The 15,904-nt window shown below is 53.4% G+C and overlaps 6 protein-coding genes across 6 annotated transcripts; 3 read left to right on the forward strand and 3 right to left on the reverse strand.

Annotated features, from left to right (window-relative positions):
• Positions 1–92: 92 nt before the first annotated feature.
• Positions 93–2,154, forward strand: ASPACDRAFT_45971 (telomere-binding alpha subunit central domain protein; the record flags this gene model as incomplete). Its single annotated transcript, XM_020201714.1, has 4 exons — positions 93–362; positions 427–1,342; positions 1,399–1,765; positions 1,842–2,154. 4 exons carry the CDS (start codon positions 93–95, stop codon positions 2,152–2,154), a joined length of 1,866 nt encoding a protein of 621 aa, XP_020053457.1.
• Positions 2,155–2,567: 413 nt separating this feature from the next.
• ASPACDRAFT_53918 (CCCH zinc finger protein) lies at positions 2,568–4,160 on the reverse strand (the record flags this gene model as incomplete). The annotated part of the gene is made up of 4 exons (XM_020202811.1): positions 2,568–3,385; positions 3,452–3,794; positions 3,864–4,007; positions 4,086–4,160. The coding sequence occupies 4 exons, from the start codon at positions 4,158–4,160 to the stop codon at positions 2,568–2,570; spliced, it is 1,380 nt and encodes a 459-aa protein (XP_020053458.1).
• Positions 4,161–4,766: 606 nt separating this feature from the next.
• On the forward strand, positions 4,767–6,084 carry ASPACDRAFT_80611 (putative translocon-associated protein, alpha subunit). Its single transcript, XM_020205686.1, has 3 exons — positions 4,767–4,910; positions 5,000–5,430; positions 5,493–6,084. The coding sequence occupies exons 1-3, from the start codon at positions 4,839–4,841 to the stop codon at positions 5,773–5,775; spliced, it is 786 nt and encodes a 261-aa protein (XP_020053459.1). The 5' UTR covers positions 4,767–4,838; the 3' UTR covers positions 5,776–6,084.
• A 57-nt stretch (positions 6,085–6,141) lies between these two features.
• Positions 6,142–6,903, reverse strand: ASPACDRAFT_62826 (DNA 5'-adenosine monophosphate hydrolase; the record flags this gene model as incomplete). The annotated part of the gene is made up of 1 exon (XM_020203827.1): positions 6,142–6,903. The coding sequence occupies one exon, from the start codon at positions 6,901–6,903 to the stop codon at positions 6,142–6,144; it is 762 nt and encodes a 253-aa protein (XP_020053460.1).
• Positions 6,904–7,516: 613 nt separating this feature from the next.
• Positions 7,517–11,907, forward strand: ASPACDRAFT_33136 (RNA helicase; the record flags this gene model as incomplete). Its single annotated transcript, XM_020199937.1, has 3 exons — positions 7,517–7,759; positions 7,908–11,511; positions 11,627–11,907. 3 exons carry the CDS (start codon positions 7,517–7,519, stop codon positions 11,905–11,907), a joined length of 4,128 nt encoding a protein of 1,375 aa, XP_020053461.1.
• Positions 11,908–12,992: 1,085 nt separating this feature from the next.
• On the reverse strand, positions 12,993–15,204 carry ASPACDRAFT_53922 (cyclin family protein; the record flags this gene model as incomplete). The annotated part of the gene is made up of 4 exons (XM_020202812.1): positions 12,993–13,262; positions 13,312–13,851; positions 13,920–15,014; positions 15,193–15,204. 4 exons carry the CDS (start codon positions 15,202–15,204, stop codon positions 12,993–12,995), a joined length of 1,917 nt encoding a protein of 638 aa, XP_020053462.1.
• Between the last annotated feature and the right edge of the window lie 700 nt (positions 15,205–15,904).

A 15,904-nucleotide genomic window follows, 5' to 3' on the forward strand; every position in this document is an offset into this window, starting at 1 on the left:
GAAATCTAGTCCATGACACCTGCACCGTTCATGGCTTGAAATACTTTCTTGTATCCCTCGCAGACCCCGTAGTATGTCTACTACCAGTCGCAATGCCGGCCAATTTCACTCCTAGACTAGTGGACATTACCAAGGCGCTCGCGTCTCCTGGCAATGTCAACATCATCGGGGTCGTGGTCGACGTGATGCCCGGTGTTTGGAAGTCTCGGGGCTCCTCTACCTGCATTACCTTCACGATCAAAGACTCCAACCTGGGAAATGGTCATACGTGGGACGGGTTGAAGGTCAAATACTTCAGGGATAACGAGGATAGTCTGCCACCCGTCAAAGTGCATGATGTAATCCTGCTGCGCAATTTATGGGTTCGTGATCGATTCATGGCTCTATTCCCCCCAAGGCAATTGACACTCACAATTCTCGCTGCAGGTCCGGTCATTACAAGGCGGAACTCTGGGAGTGGCTGCGCAGGATCGGGACATCCCATGGGCCATTTTCCGTCCAGACCCGAATCCAATGGCCAGATCCTCGCCGATCTGTGGCCCCCAGCCCTTTGAGCCTGATGCTGTCGAAAGAAGGAAGGCCCTATCTCTGCTGGACAAAGTCGCTAGCATTCATGACTTTCGCAAAGCTTCGGTGGAAGCCCGTCCTCCACCTTCCTATGTGGTTCAGACCTCAGCGCCGAACTCTAGATCATACAACCGCAAGAAATTCTCGCTGATCAAAGATATCCAAGAGCAGACCTTCGTTGACTTAGTCGGGGAAGTGATCAAGATATACCCCAATGACAGCGAGAAGGCCTTGCTTTACCTGACCGACTACACTTCCAACAAGGATCTGCACGACTATTCGCCTGACAATGGCGAGGACAACGGCGAAGGCTGCGAAGGAGACACCTTTAACTACCAGAGACGATTTCGAAAGAAATGGACGGGGCCCGCTGGGCAATTGTCTCTCCCGGTCACATTATGGGAGCCACACGCAGCGTACGCCCGTCAGCATATCAAGGAGGAAGATATCGTTCTCTTGTACAACGTCCACATCAAAAAGAATCGCGTCAATGGGAGATTGGAAGCTACCGTCCACACCAACCGAACCAACCCTCTGGCGGCAAACGTGGTCGTCGTGCAACCTCACAAGGACGTGCGAGCCCAGCAGTTGATCGACCGGAAAACCGCATACTGGGAATCGCACCCCCGAAAACGAAAGCCCGCTGAGGAAGACAACCAGAAGGCTCCCAAGAAGGTCAAATCAAAGACGCGGAAGAAGGAAGCCCTTGCGGACGGCCAACAGCCTCTGGCCCCGCCCGTCACCAACCGGAGTCGCTACGAAGCAAACCCTAACGGTCAGTCACTTATAGGGACAGGTTCTACGAATGCTGAAATTAACGATCCATAATAGTACGTGCTGGCAACCCGTCAGTTCCCACCCGGAGTCTCGAAGCTATAATCGCCTCTGAAGAGCATACCAACCGGTCACCGGACAACATCGAATACCGCTTTCCCTTCCAGAACTTCTGCTATCGAACAAAAGTCCGCGTGGTCGACTATTTTCCTCATGACCTGGAAGACTTCTCGGTCCCAGTTCCCAGAGCCTCATCACATGAAGACAGTGACAGAGAACATAACGACTTCATGACTTGGGAGTGGCGTTTCTGTCTCCTAGTTGAAAGTATGCCCCCGCCCCCAGCAGGACAAGCCAAGCAACAAATCAGATTGTTCGTGTCCAAGGGCGAGGCAGTGTACCTCCACGGCATTGATGCGGTAGAGTAAGTCACAATCATTCACCTTCTACGCAGATCCGATCGACTGACGCTGTATTAATTCGTCATCGCTCAGCCTCAGGAGAAATCCGGTCGACCTTGCGAATCTGCGAGAAAAATTGTTCCATGTCTGGGGCAATCTAGAGGAACTTAAACGAGCGGCCAGAGAGAAAGGCGCTGAAGCATCACATAATCTAGGTGCATTATCTCAGCAACCGTTCAATTGCTGCATTCAGGAATATGGGGTCAGGTGCAGGCATCGCATTGACACAGTCGATGTCGACGACGACGGCGGCGACGACGGCGGCGGCGATGTTGCCCCGGCATGTACCCATGAGGACTGCTTTGGCTGGGAGAGGCGGTTTGCGATGTTCATGACCACAATCGAGGCTTGAAAGGAGCTTGACGTGACGGTTTTTATCTTCTTCTACCTTGACTATACCCTGAACGTCATGCTTCGAAGGTCATTTTCAAGGTTTTGCTTGGGTTTTCTGTTCTTCATGTCTTAATTCATTGCATTCCACCATCTTGTATGACCTGGTAGTGATCTCGGGGGTAATATCTATGGGGCAATACCTTTATTCTGGATATATGTTAGGTTATGAATCTGAACAGGATGAGACCGCTCCATATGCTCAAACCTCTGTCAAATGCACCAATTCAAGGCTACCTCGAGTGAAAGGGAGCAACGTTACAAGGAAATCAGCGCTTCCAAGGGCAGTCCTCGGAATGACAAGAGATAAGAGATAAAGGAAAACAAATGATCAAAAGCTTTTCATCATACTAGATATGCTTGTGGTCAGGAACGCTAAATCTTAGTCACCTTCACAACAGTGGTATCGATTCCATGCGAGGCTGGTTCGAACCGACAATGGGAGCCCCAATGGCACTCTCTCTGGCCCGGTTCGCTATAGGGACACCGGTGTCCAAACGTACATTCGGGGTCATTGCATTCCAGTCCATAGCGGCAGGGGATCATGCGAGCAATGGCTGCCAGCATTACATGTTCGCTTCTGGTCAATTTGTGCGAGTGATCATGCTGGCAGTCATCCACAGAACACTCCCCCTGCAGATGGTAGTAATTGCACAACTTCAGCTTCTTGAGGCGACTCATTTCCTGCTGGTTAATCTTCTTCATATCGAGCCTGTCCACTCGTTGCCCGTACTTGTTGCGCTCGACGACCTTGGGCTGTGCGGGCGCGGCCGCTTTGGAGCGCACCACCTGGAATTCTTCTTCTGGGCTGGATGGTCTGGATGAGGCGAGTGATATTGATACGCTGGGGGTTGTGGACGCTTGGTTCGTAGACCGTGGTGAGAGCTTTGTCTCCGGCTTGGGTGACGGAGTGAGCTGGGAGCGGGGCTGCGTGGCCACGGCAGCTTTCCAGGGAGACCAGATGGGAAAGATTTTCGAGCCACGGAAAATCTCCGGCCACTGCAATGTCCTGAACGATGAGCTGACGGCATTCAAGTTCTCGCCGAAAGGCAATGCTTCGAGCAAGGTCACTCGCCCCATCAGGTCCTTGTCGTCAAGGTGATCTCCCAGAACCTGGAAGAAGGAATTTTCATCCGCACAGCCCAGGAGGATTTGATGGCAGTGGCAATTGTAGAGATTGAGCTCAAAGGTCTCTGCATAAAGATGATGGTCGAATCAGCGTGGATTGAATGCAGGATGGAGACTGACGAGAAGCTTACCTGCAATCTTATTGTGCGCACTATCCGCTTCGGCGCCCGTATCCACGATGTCAACCGAAGGATAGCAACTATTGAAGCCGCGAATGAAATCCTGCAGTAACGATGGATCGGTGGTTATGCCGCCTCGAATACAGGTCTCGCTTAGTGCTTTCACATTGATATACATTCTTGTCAACAATTTGGGCCCCTTGGCGCTGGGGAGCTGGTTGGCATTAAAGGCCTCAAGCTCGTCGTGAAGCTTCTGGGCTGCGAGCTTCCCGCCCTGTGTCCCCTTTCTGAGGTACTCATCCTTGAAAATGAACCCAGATCCGTCCAAGAGAACAATTATGTAGGGTTGGCGGTTCTGGAATGCAGTGAGAAAGTTGAGGTCAGCACAGACTGCGTTGCGGGAACTATATAGTGTCAGACCCACCATGGAAAGTTGGAACCGAGAGACCTGCCCCATTAGTTCCATCTCATGTACTTGGATATCTCGATTGAAGCGCTTCTCGCGCTCATGATCAAGCTTCTCCTGTTCGTATGCATCTTCAAGCTGCGCCACTCGCTGCAGGAGTTCCTGTGCCCCACGAAAAAGTAGTGTCAACGCGATGTTTACATATATGGATTGTCGCGAACTGAGTAGCTGTGTATGTACCTCGATCAGCAGGTTCTTTTTCTGTTCTGTGAGAACCAGGTTTCTATAGCGATCAAGATATGTGGTGGCCGTCATGGTAATCAGTCAGGTCAGATTTAATCGCGGTATTGGTACTTTTGGCTAATCGTCCAAAAAAGACAACAAGAAAATTAAGTGTGGAAGTCAGTTAGGAAGAGCGAAAGAGTCAAAGATCAGTGTTATATATATAATAAACTTCAAACGAGCTGGAGATATAGGCAGATGAATTCAGAAACTAAGTATGACTAGATATTCACTGCGATTGAGATTACAACACGAGAGAAGGAGAGGAAGAGAAAGGAAGAGAGGCCGCTCTACAAGGATTGCAATCAAGAGTCAAAGGCATGGAGCTGGACTGACACTTGACACCGGCCGGCACTTGCACTAAATAGTGAATAGTCTAGTGTACAATAGTACACAGTGAAAGTGACTGATTGACTGGCCTGATAAGCGCGGCACGGAAACTGGCAGCTTCAAGTGACCGCTCGGGGAAACTGCCGGAACTGCCGTAATTGCTGAGTCAGCTATTAACATGGGGAAAGCAACCGAACCGAAACGCCTACGTGGAGCAAACGCCCTCCCATCCGATTTCCCCTTCACATCATCATCTACAATCCTCCCTCCTCCTCTTCATCTTCCTCTTTCCCCCCACCCCACCTCTTCCCCCCCCTTTCCCTTCCCTCTCTTTCGTTCTACTCTTTCGGTTCTTCCATCGCTACCCAAAGCCGTCTCACAATGGCTCGTCTTGGTTTCTTGTCTCTGGCTCTCCTTTCCGTCCAGGCCCTGATCGGCGGCGGTCTCGCGGCTGTATGTTTTACCCTCGTTTGAATCAATCAGGTTACTCACGTGTCTTAATTTTTGAGTCACTAACTCAATGCTCTTTCTCATATCTCTAGGATGCTGTCGAGAAGGATGAAGCTCCCCAGACTCCCAACCTTGCTGTCACCGCGCAGGCTGCTTTCCCTGCCTCTGAGTTCTTCGGCGTGAAGCTGGTCAATGGCCACCCGACCCAGGCGCTGATTACCTTCGCTAACGATGAGCCCAACCCGGTGACTGTCAACTTCATTGGAGGCTCTCTGTGGTCTCTGGGCGAGGAGGAGAACCGCATCGTTCGCAACCTGACCGCCCACCGATACAGCCTTGAGATCCCGGCCGGTGAGCAGGAGAGCGTGAACTTCAACTTCGCCACCGAGATGCACCCCCAGGATCTGAGACTTGAGCTGGCTTCCGTCATCTCCGACATCGAGGGCAACGTTTACACCCTGTACACCTACAACGGCACCGTCAGTGTGGTTGAGCCTGAGACCAGCATCTTCGACCCCCAGATGTAAGACCTCACTGCTCCCTCCCATCGTTCCAGGGAATGTTCACTAACAATGCTGGCCACAGTCTTTTCCTGTACTTCTTCCTCCTGGCCTGCTTCTCTGGTGTCGTCTACTTCTTCTACACCGTCTGGATCGCCCCCTACTTCCCCCAGAAGCGTCGCGCTGGCAAGGCCCCTGAGACCATCAAGAAGTCGACTGTGCCCAAGAAGGAGGAGATCCCCGTGGAGGGACCCGCTGTCACTTCTGCCACCACCTACAATGCTGACTGGATCCCCGCTCACCACATCAACCGCCCCGAGGCCCGCAAGGTGAAGGGCAGCAGCTCCCGCTCTAAGAGCCGTGCTTAAATGTCATTGGTGACATCATGAACGGTGGCTGTGTAAGATGAAGATAAGGGAAGGATTCAATGCCCGTAGAGGGGACCTTGAGTGGTTCTTTCTGTAAGGCTGAAGACAGGGTGAGCCGTTGACAGAAACGACTGCTGAAAATGTGGTCGGTCGACTGGGGCTCCTGCTCTTTCATTTTGCGTGTACATTTATGTCCACATTTGATTTAGGCAAATGAAGCTTTTGCAACTTAGGCCTCAGGGTTCCATTAGAAACACTCAAGGATTGAATAATGAACTTGAACAAGGGATACCACGCCCTTGCTCCTTGAACCCAAACCTTTACCCATATCCCCATGTCCATTATGTACCTTTTTTCAAAAAAATATTATAACCGCCTCCAAGCGTCGAACTCCTCCGCAAGGTGCGCCTTGAGCTCCGTGAACCGATTCCCAAACCCCTGCCCACAGCGCCAACAGACAAAGTCCCGGCGCAGATACCCCATCTCATCCGGCCGCCGCCGGGGATCATCTTTCGCGAGGGGAAAGTCCTCGATAGGCACGAAGAACGGCGTAGAGAAACTATTGTAATGCTTCCGATGCTTCAGCCGGTCGCTGTAGCGGTCCACGGAGATGACATGGATGTGCAGGTGGTTCATGGACGGATGCGCGTGGATCCCACACATGATCTCGCGCTCCCAGTCGCGCCCGCGCGGCAGCTCCACCGGCGGGGGGTCGCGGTCCAGCGCCGCCCTCCGCGCCTCCTCCTGCGCCGAGTACCGCCCGTGCATCCGGCGCAGCTCGCCCGCGGCCAGCGCGCGCAGCCGCTGCGTCTCCGCCCGCACCTTGTCCAGGAACGCCCCGCCGTCGGAGGAGGAGGAGAGGGCGTCAAACGGGTGGAGGCGCATTTTGGTGGGGTCGCGGGGTAGGAGGAGCAGGTGTAGTGTGGATTTGGGGAAGAGGTCGCGGACCGCGACGAAGTCGTCGTTGTGGTAAATTACGGTGCTAGAGGGGTAGGCGGTTGGGTTGGCGATGTAGGCGCCGAGTCCATCGCGGGGTCCGCCGATGGCTCTTCGTTTTGTTGGGGTTGGAGTGGTGGTGGTGGTGGTGGTGGTGGTGGTGGATTTGCGCTGCTTGCTCTTCATGGACATTAGCTCCGCGACTGTGGGGGCGTTGGATTAGAACATGTTAGTGATTGTTTTCTTGAGCTTCCTCTGTATGCGCTGGGATGTATTGCGAGGAGGAAGGTGAGGGTGGGGGAAATGGCATCAACAGCGCAATCGCAATCGCAATCGCAATCGCTTGCACAGCGCAGCGCTCGAGTTCGGACATACAGGCATCTCGCTTGACTGGATTCTTCTTCTCCTTCCCATCCCCCGAACTGTCTGCTCTATAACCCGATGACTCGGACATGGCAGCAGAGCTATAGTATCATGGGCGAGTCACCATTGCTTGCTTGTGTCTGTGGTCGCAATGAAATCATGAGAGCGTAGTATTAACTAGTAGATGCGGAGAGCACAACCCGAGTTAACTTAACCTAAAATGCTCCCCGCAGCGACACCAACTCGGCCAAAGCGGTCAAAGTGCGGGACAAACAATTAGTTAAGTCAAATCAATCAATTAATTATTATCAACCAGCAAGCAACCAAAGTTAAGTCCCCGTGCCACGACAAGTTCTTTTTCTTCGCCTACAAGAGGGGCATCCCCTTCCTCCCTCTCCTCCCTCCCCTCCTCTCGAGAACAAGCAAAGAAACACCAACAAACATGGCCCCCAAGAAAAAGTCCGAGAACCGGGGAGGCGCTCCCAAACCGGGGACGAAGCAGGCCAAAGCCGCGGCCGAGCGATCGGCTGAGACGGCGAAGAAAGCGCAGACCACGACCGACGAGCAGAAGAAACCTTCGGTCAAGGAGGTCATTGGAGGAGCTTCATGGACCGGGAAACTGCCTGTAAATATGCTCGCGGAGCATTGTCAAAAGCAGAAGTGGGAGAAGCCGGAATACACGATGGTGAGTTTTGTGTGTGTATCTGGGCCCTTTCTTTGGGCTCCCAGGAACTATATACCCCCCTCACACTCTTGCGTGCTGCCAGCGGGCGCGCAGTCTCATGTTTGAGCCGATTCGACGGACCTGGATCTGACTGCGAACGTTGCAATAGATTAAAGTCTCAGAGGGGTTCGTCTCCAGCGTGATATTGAAGCGCGTTGACCCGAAGACTCGCGAAACGATCGTACTTCCTCCGATGAAGCTGCCCCCGTCGCATAAGCACCTCGCCGCCCAGCCTACCGCACTCGAGGCTCGACATTTCGCCGCGGCGTATACGTTGTACCGAGTCTGCAATATGAAGAATCTCCACATGATGATGCCGCCCACATATAAGAAGCTCTGGCGCGAGGACTTCACGGATCTCAAGGCGACGGACTCCAGGGAAGGGAAAGGCTGGATGTACGAAGCTGACCCGTTTCTGGCGAAGCTGGAGCGCGAAAGCGCCGCGGCGGACTTGGAGAAGAAGCGCAAGGAACGGGAGAAGCTCCAGGCAGCCAAGGCAGCGGAGACGACGGTCGATCTGGGACTGGGTTCCAGCAGTGGTGGGCAGAACAAGGGACGGAACATCTGGTCGCGTGCGCCCAAGGTTGATCTTGGCGGCAAGATCCGCCGTGAGATTGAGGGTATGCTGCGAGAGCATGCGATCTGGAACCCCTACGGGGTGGAGATTCCGCAAAAGGAACGTGATGCCATTGTCGACGAGCTCACTCGTCTCGGCTTTCGACGCAGCCACGTCGAGGAGGCTGTCGGCACTTGTAAAGACCGTGAAGAGGTTCTTGAATGGCTTCTCATCTACGTGCCGGAAGACGATCTGCCTCGCTGGTGTTTGCCTGAGGGCTATTCGGCGGGCGTGAGCCTTGCAAGTGATGACCTTGCCAGAGAGGCGAAGATCAAACGTCTCACTGCTATGGGCTATCCCGCCGATCTCTGCACGCGGACTCTGGACAGCAAGAAAGGAGATGAGCTTGCTTCAGCGGAGATTCTCCAGAATACATTGGTCCACGGCGGATATGCTCCAGCTGAGCCTGCTTCTTCCGGTGAGGATGATTTATGGGCAGAGGAGCAAGAAACACTCGAGGCAATTTTCGGGGATAGGTATATACGGGCTTCTGACAAGGTCTGTGAGATCAAGGGTGAAAACCCCGACTTGCCAGAGCCGTTGACTTTCCGGTTCCAACGACCTTCGACGCATTATCCATCTTCTCCGCCGATCATCTCTATCCAGGCGAAAGGTATTCCTGCCTATATACGTCTTAGTGCGATACGTCAGGTGGTTCAGTACTCCGAAGAGAATTTCGTAGGAGAGCCTATGATCTATAACATGCTGGATTGGCTGGAGACCAATCTCCCCTCAGTTATGGAGAATCCGGGGAAGCTGCGCGACATCTCGACGGTGACAGCTCCCCTGGCCCCCGCCGGGACCACCTCGAACCTTCCCGTGCGCTCATCGCGCAAGAGAGGATATGAGGTCAAGTGGCAACCAGGGACACCGCAAAGCGTTTCGCTACGTGAGTCTTGGGAAGCGAGGCAGTCAACCAAAGACCAGCAGGCCATGCTTCGAAAGCGCCAGTCGCTCCCGGCCTGGAACACCCAGGAAGCCATCATCAATGCTGTGAACACACATCAAGTTACGATCATCTCCGGAGAGACCGGTAGTGGAAAGAGTACCCAATCCGTTCAATTCATGCTCGACGACCTAATCAAGAGGGACCTCGGCGCTGCCGCGAACATCATCTGTACCCAGCCGCGTAGGATCTCTGCTTTGGGCCTAGCGGATCGAGTCAGCGACGAGCGATGCACACCCGTCGGCGACGAGGTAGGATACATCATTCGAGGAGAGTCGAAGGTCAAGTCAGGGCGGACAAAGATCACTTTCGTCACGACGGGTGTCTTACTCCGTCGCATGCAGTCGGGCAGTGGCCCGGAGGGCAATGTTGCAAGCTCTCTCTCAGATGTCACTCACGTCGTCGTGGATGAAGTGCACGAGCGCAGTCTCGATACCGACTTCCTCCTAGCTCTTCTCAGAGACGTTCTGCGCCACCGCAAGGATATCAAAGTCATTCTGATGAGTGCAACCCTCGACGCAGAAATCTTCATCAATTATTTCGGCGGCCGAGAGTCGGTTGGTCTGGTCAACATCCCGGGACGGACTTTCCCTGTCGACGATTACTACTTAGACGATGTCATCCGTGACACTGGGTTCTATCCCGAGCTCACAGAGCGGGACTTCGACGAGGAGGCTCCATCCTCGCAGCAGTCCGACGAGCCCCTTGGCAAGGTCCTACGAAGCCTCGGAATGGGCATCAACTACGAGCTGATTGCCTCTACCGTCCGATATATCGATGCCCAGCTGGGCGATCAGCCCGGGGGCATCCTGATCTTCTTGCCCGGTACCATGGAGATCGAAAGATGCCTCAAGGCTGTGAGAAGAATCCCGAATACTCATCCTCTACCTCTCCATGCATCTCTTCTACCAGCTGAGCAGCGCCGTGTCTTTCAAAGTGCCCCCAAAGGCATGCGCAAAGTCATCGCTGCCACCAACGTCGCCGAGACATCCATCACCATCGAAGACATTGTGGCCGTCATTGACACCGGCCGCGTGAAAGAGACGAGCTATGACCCGCGAGACAACATTGTCAGGCTGCAAGAGGTGTGGGCTTCGCAAGCAGCCTGCAAGCAACGCCGCGGACGTGCCGGTCGTGTCAGGGCAGGAACATGCTACAAGCTCTACACACGCAAGGCCGAGACGAGCATGCCTCACCGACCTGACCCGGAGATCCGGCGCGTACCGCTGGAGCAACTCTGCCTGTCCGTGAAAGCCATGCAAGGCATCAGCGACGTCGCGCACTTCCTCGCCAACACCATCACGCCACCCGAGAGCACCGCCGTCGAGGGCGCCCTGGACTTCTTGCACCGCGTCGGGGCGCTCGACCACGACCGGCTCACAGCGCTGGGCCGCTACCTCTCCATGATCCCGGCGGACCTCCGGTGCGCCAAACTGATGGTCTACGGCTCGATCTTCGGCTGCATCGACGCCTGCGTGACCATCTCCGCCATCCTCACGGTCAAGAGCCCCTTCGTCTCCCCGCGCGACAGACGCGAGGAAGCCACCGCCGCCAAAGCCGCCTTCACCAAGGGTGCCAACGACGGCGACCTCCTGACCGACCTGCTCGCCTACCAACAATGGTCCGACCGCGTCCAAGCCCACGGCTACTGGCAAACCCAGAGCTGGTGCATGGCCAATTTCCTCTCGCATCAAACCCTGCGCGACATCTCCTCCAACCGCGCCCAACTCCTCACCTCCCTCAAAGACGCCGGCCTCCTCCCCGTCGACTACTCCTCCTCTTCCCAACCCCAACCCCAATCCTCCCCACGCAGCGCCAACAACAACAACAACAACAACAACAACAACAACAACAACTGGAACCGCAACACAGCCAACAAACCCCTCCTCCGCGCCCTCATCGCAGGCGCCTTCCAACCGCAAATCGCGCAGATCTCCTTCCCCGACAAGAAATTCGCCGCCTCCATCACCGGCACCGTCGAGATCGACCCGGACGCCCGCACGATCAAGTACTTCAACCAGGAGAACGGCCGCGTCTTCATCCACCCGAGCTCGCTGCTGTTCTCCGCCCAGAACTACCCCAGCGGCGCCGCGTACCTGAGCTACTTCACCAAGATGGCGACGAGTAAGGTGTTTGTACGGGACTTGACTCGTAAGTTTTGCTCCCCCCCCCCCCCCCCCAAAATTTTCTCCCCCTATCTTCCATAATTTTGGGGGGTGGGGGGTTTGGGTTTGTGTTGGTTCGGCTGCTAATATTGCCAATATAGCATTTAACGCCTTCTCCCTCCTCCTCTTCTGCGGATCCATCGACCTCGATACCACGGGGCGCGGGTTGATCGTCGACGGGTGGTTGCGGCTGCGCGGCTGGGCGCGCATCGGCGTCCTCGTGTCCCGGTTGCGCATGATGCTGGACGAGGTGATTGCCGGTAGGATCGATCAGCCTGCTTCTGCCTCTGGGTTTGGGTCGGGGGGTGTTAGCGGCGCCCTGGCGGACCAGGTGATTGAGGTCGTGAAGAGGTTGGTCGAGTTTAATGGGTTGGATCAATGAATTCCCATCCCATCTTTCTGGGCGGCTGCGTGCCGCAGACATTGGATTTATGTCGGATTATCTTCTTTTCTTGGGAAATATATCGGTTAGATAGATAGATGAGTCGGTTAGCAGGGGACCCGGCTTGCTTTGTTGGGTGATTTCTTTGGATTAATTCTAGAAAAGAGGTCGTTGTACCATAGCAAGGAGGAGGTAGAGATTGAGGGAGGTCTAAGAGAGCCCCTGGGATTGGGTATATACTGACCCTGCCGGAAGGACAGCTGGTGTCAATGACAGCGCTTTGTACTAGCCCCATCCCTAGAACCAGATTTGTGAGATCAAGATAAGCACGCCACTGCAGCATGTATAATAGAAAAAAGTAAGATTCATTTTCATTAATACCTGCGCCATAATCCTGGATGATAATCCGTCGAGCGAGAAGAAAAGGAAAAGAAAGAAACGAAGTGTGCCGCGTAAGAGAAGGAAAGAGCAAACGTCATTCCAAGATCCGGGACAGAAGAGAGAAAAGGAAGATAGAAAGGGGAAAATTCATGGTGCGTAACACTCTTCGACATCGTGTCGTGGGGTCACTGTCCATGAGGGACCAAAACATGCCGGAAACGTAATCATCACGAGGCGGCATGGCATAATCGACTGGGCATAAGAAGAGGAGGGATGACGAAAAGACATAGGAGAGGAACAAATGGGCAGAACCTGAAAGAATGGCAGGTTTTAGGAAGAAGAAAAAAGAGATAATTAGCCATCGATTCCTTGAACTCCCGAGCCTGGATGTGTTGCGCGGCTTTCATGTCATCCGAATCATTAGATCAATACAAAAATCAAAATAACTCCACCTTCCCTTGGTATCTGATATCCTGACCCTGTGGTCATTTTTCTTTTTTGTGGGTTCTAAAGTCCAATGTGCATAACTTGGGACATCGCCCCTAGTCCATTGATTAAAGTGTAAGGAAATGTAAAGAGTGAAAGAAGGAATCAAGAGTTCTGGTCAGTAGCACGTGGTGTGGGTCGATTGATTCCTTGTATGGTAGTTCGGCACTCGACTATCGAAGCAAGAGCCTTAGTGAGGACCTGGATAAGGAACGACACTAAATGTTGACTTTCTTGCAATAGTGGCCTGCTTCGAGAGTGGAGTTCCGGCGGAAAACAGAAGTGTCTTTGTGGTTGTCAGGGAGAAGAAACCCTCGCTTCATTTCGGCCTCGACGAAGAGAGAAGCGCGTTTGTATCGCTTGTCAGTATACTTCTCGTAGATCGCGGCATGGTGCTTGCTAGGTCTCTCGCAGCACTCCATCATGAGGGAAATGAGAGGCAGAAGCTGAGAGTAAGTGTATCCTGCATAGTGGGTATGGGCGGGTGTCTGTGCTTGATTAGCATCTCTCACGCGAGTCAACAAGCGGTAGTCATACCCAGTCGCCCTTTCTCAACATCAGTCTAGCCAAACAATGAGCCCCCGCTGCAACAAAGCTAGCAGGGCTGCCAACGAAGCGTTCGTCCATGATGGTGATTTCCAGAAAATACTTGGCGAGAGTGCGCGTCTCCAGATCATAATCGTCGGCTTTGCTGATGCGACGCAGGAAACTCATCGGACCAGGGCACCCTAATTCAAACTGCAACATGCTCAACATGAACCATTCGGCTTTCAGGATCTCGTCCGCAGAATACCCGCCGTCGACCATGTAGACAATCTCCTGAATGGATGGGCAGTTGATCTCTTCATACTTAGCAGCGATGAAGATCGCAGTGGCGCCCACCAATTGAAGCTTGTTAAGAGAGACAATCTTGCAGGACAGGAACCGGTCAATGTAATTGACGCAAAGGAAGAGTGTCTCAGGCAGCAGAGAGAACCGATGGTGGACTTGCACTAGCCAGTCCATGAGAACCGAGCGCATCGACCACTGGATCTCGGCCTGGTTGTCCATGTAATGCGCATTTGGCAATAACTTGATCTATACATAGCAGGTATTGTTAGTGACTTCCTCCTTGTCAATCGCGGTTTTTTAGAAGGGATCCATACCTCTTGCTCTCTCATGTACTCAAAAATCTCCTCACTGTACTCCGCAACCATACTTGTATCCCAGAACTCATCTTCAATATCTTCCTCTGTTCGCGTAGCTTCGACAACTTGCTGTGCAAGGGCTAATTCCCGTCGGACTTGCTGGGTGTACTTAGGGAACAGGACCGTCGTAGCGCCGCCGGTGGTGTTCTCGCCACGCGAACGATAAGAGCGAGCCGTGATGTATCCATCATCGTCCTCATTCTCCTCCTCTTCATCGTCCCAACAATCCTCAAATTCAGCCTGTGCCGGTTGGCGATCATGGGTGACGTGAGAGCTTGAGACAGATTCGCGGTGAGACTTGGTAGCAGGATCAGATATATCGTGGCCTGCAGGGCCAACTTCCACGCGGGACTCACGACTCTCTCTCACACCTTGCACCTCACAGACGTCATCATCAAGCTTGGAGGATTCTTTGTCATCTTCTACCACTGCAGAGGTGACAGCAGCGTGCTCTTCCAATTCTCCCACTACAGGAACCTGGACCTCATCCGATTTGGCTTCTTCCTTTGCGCCATCTTGCTTCGCAGGTGCAGTAGGCGCATGTGCAAGGGAAGGCTCACCTTTTCCTTGCTTCGCTTCTTTGTTGGTTTCCTTGGATGTGTTTTCGCATTTTTCGGCCTGTGCCTTGGATGTATCCTTGAAGATAGTGGCCCGCTTGTTCAGGGTCTTTCGAGTGTTGGCAGCCTGCTTCGATGGCTCGACGGACTTTGCATGAGTGATATTGGTGACATTGCTCAAGATTCCCTTCATCCCCCCTGGGCGTTGGGCTGGTTGTGCTAGGACAGTGGACTTCTTCTCGATGACCACCGAGGGCTTCTCGGCAGCTGTGGATTGCTTCCTTGCAGCAATGGATGCGTCGTCGCGGCTGGCATGGACGGGCTTTGACGTGTTGCTGACATCTCCAAAGGCCGCTCGCTTGGTGGTAGGCTTCGAAACGCCGTTCTGATAAAGGGCCGACAACGCAGGGGTCGATTTGTTCCGCTGGTGGATGGTCTTGCCGGCTGCGGCAGGGAAGGGGGCATTTTCGTCGCCGCGAACGCGGATTCTCTGGGGCTATGGAGATAACAATTATGATTAGCTCTGATTTCGAGGCTGGTGAGACTGTGTAAAAGATTTCTAAAGATGTTTCTCGCTGCATAGGCGCGTGGGTACACAGCTCACTGAGGACAACATATGGCCGACAAGGTGACCGACACTATCGAAGAGGAACAATGAAAAGACGATAACGTACCTTTGCATCCATGGTGAACCCCTGTCAATGTTCACTTTTGAGCCTCCAGGACTCGACGTGGGTTGTGGATGGGACTTGGGCTGTTGTTGTTTACTTCTCTGCGCTCTGCGCAAGAGCAGTTTTGTTGCAGCAGCTAAAGTTATACTAAGAGCGGCCCCAAACAAACAACAACAGCAACAACCACGCCAAGACCAGGTGCAGAGAAAACGAAGAATTGATCCAGTGATGACCGGAACACGGGACAAGCACTGGATTGGCACGAGGCTTTTCTGGAGCAAGATATAGAAAACTTCAGAAAGACTTGAAAAAAGCGACGACGAAGCAATCGAAAAGGAAGGGAGGGAGGGGAGGGCGCGACCTGGAGCAGGGCAGGGCAGGGCAGGACAAAAACACTGGAGGGAGCAACAGCAGCACTAATTGGAATTAGTTCAGCCGGTTGGATGGCAACAAAGGGCAGTATTACCCAAAACGGTCACTTCCTTACTTGGTTACCGTCAACAACCAGCTATGCTTATGTCAACCCAGCATTCCTCAGAAGGTTGCTGCAGTTTGTCTGGTTTGTCTGGTTTGTCTGCCTTCGCAGCCCATGTGACATCACTCAGCGCGTCTTCCCGCTAGCACTTCATTTCTCTTCCACCCCGAAATCTTGCGATCCGCCGATAGATAATAATATTCCCAGCCAGAAGACTTATCTTCAGAACAATGCGATTCT

Source organism: Aspergillus aculeatus, assembly GCF_001890905.1.
Source record: "Aspergillus aculeatus ATCC 16872 unplaced genomic scaffold ASPACscaffold_14, whole genome shotgun sequence".
NCBI lineage: Eukaryota > Fungi > Ascomycota > Eurotiomycetes > Eurotiales > Aspergillaceae > Aspergillus > Aspergillus aculeatus.

Coding starts and splice junctions, on each gene's coding strand:
- ASPACDRAFT_80611 (XM_020205686.1), top strand. CDS start 4,839: ATGGCTCGTCTTGGTTTCTTGTCTCTGGCTCTCCTTTCCGTCCAGGCC. Junction 4,911..4,999: donor TCGGCGGCGGTCTCGCGGCT/GTATGTTTTACC, acceptor TCATATCTCTAG/GATGCTGTCGAGAAGGATGA. Junction 5,431..5,492: donor AGCATCTTCGACCCCCAGAT/GTAAGACCTCAC, acceptor TGCTGGCCACAG/TCTTTTCCTGTACTTCTTCC.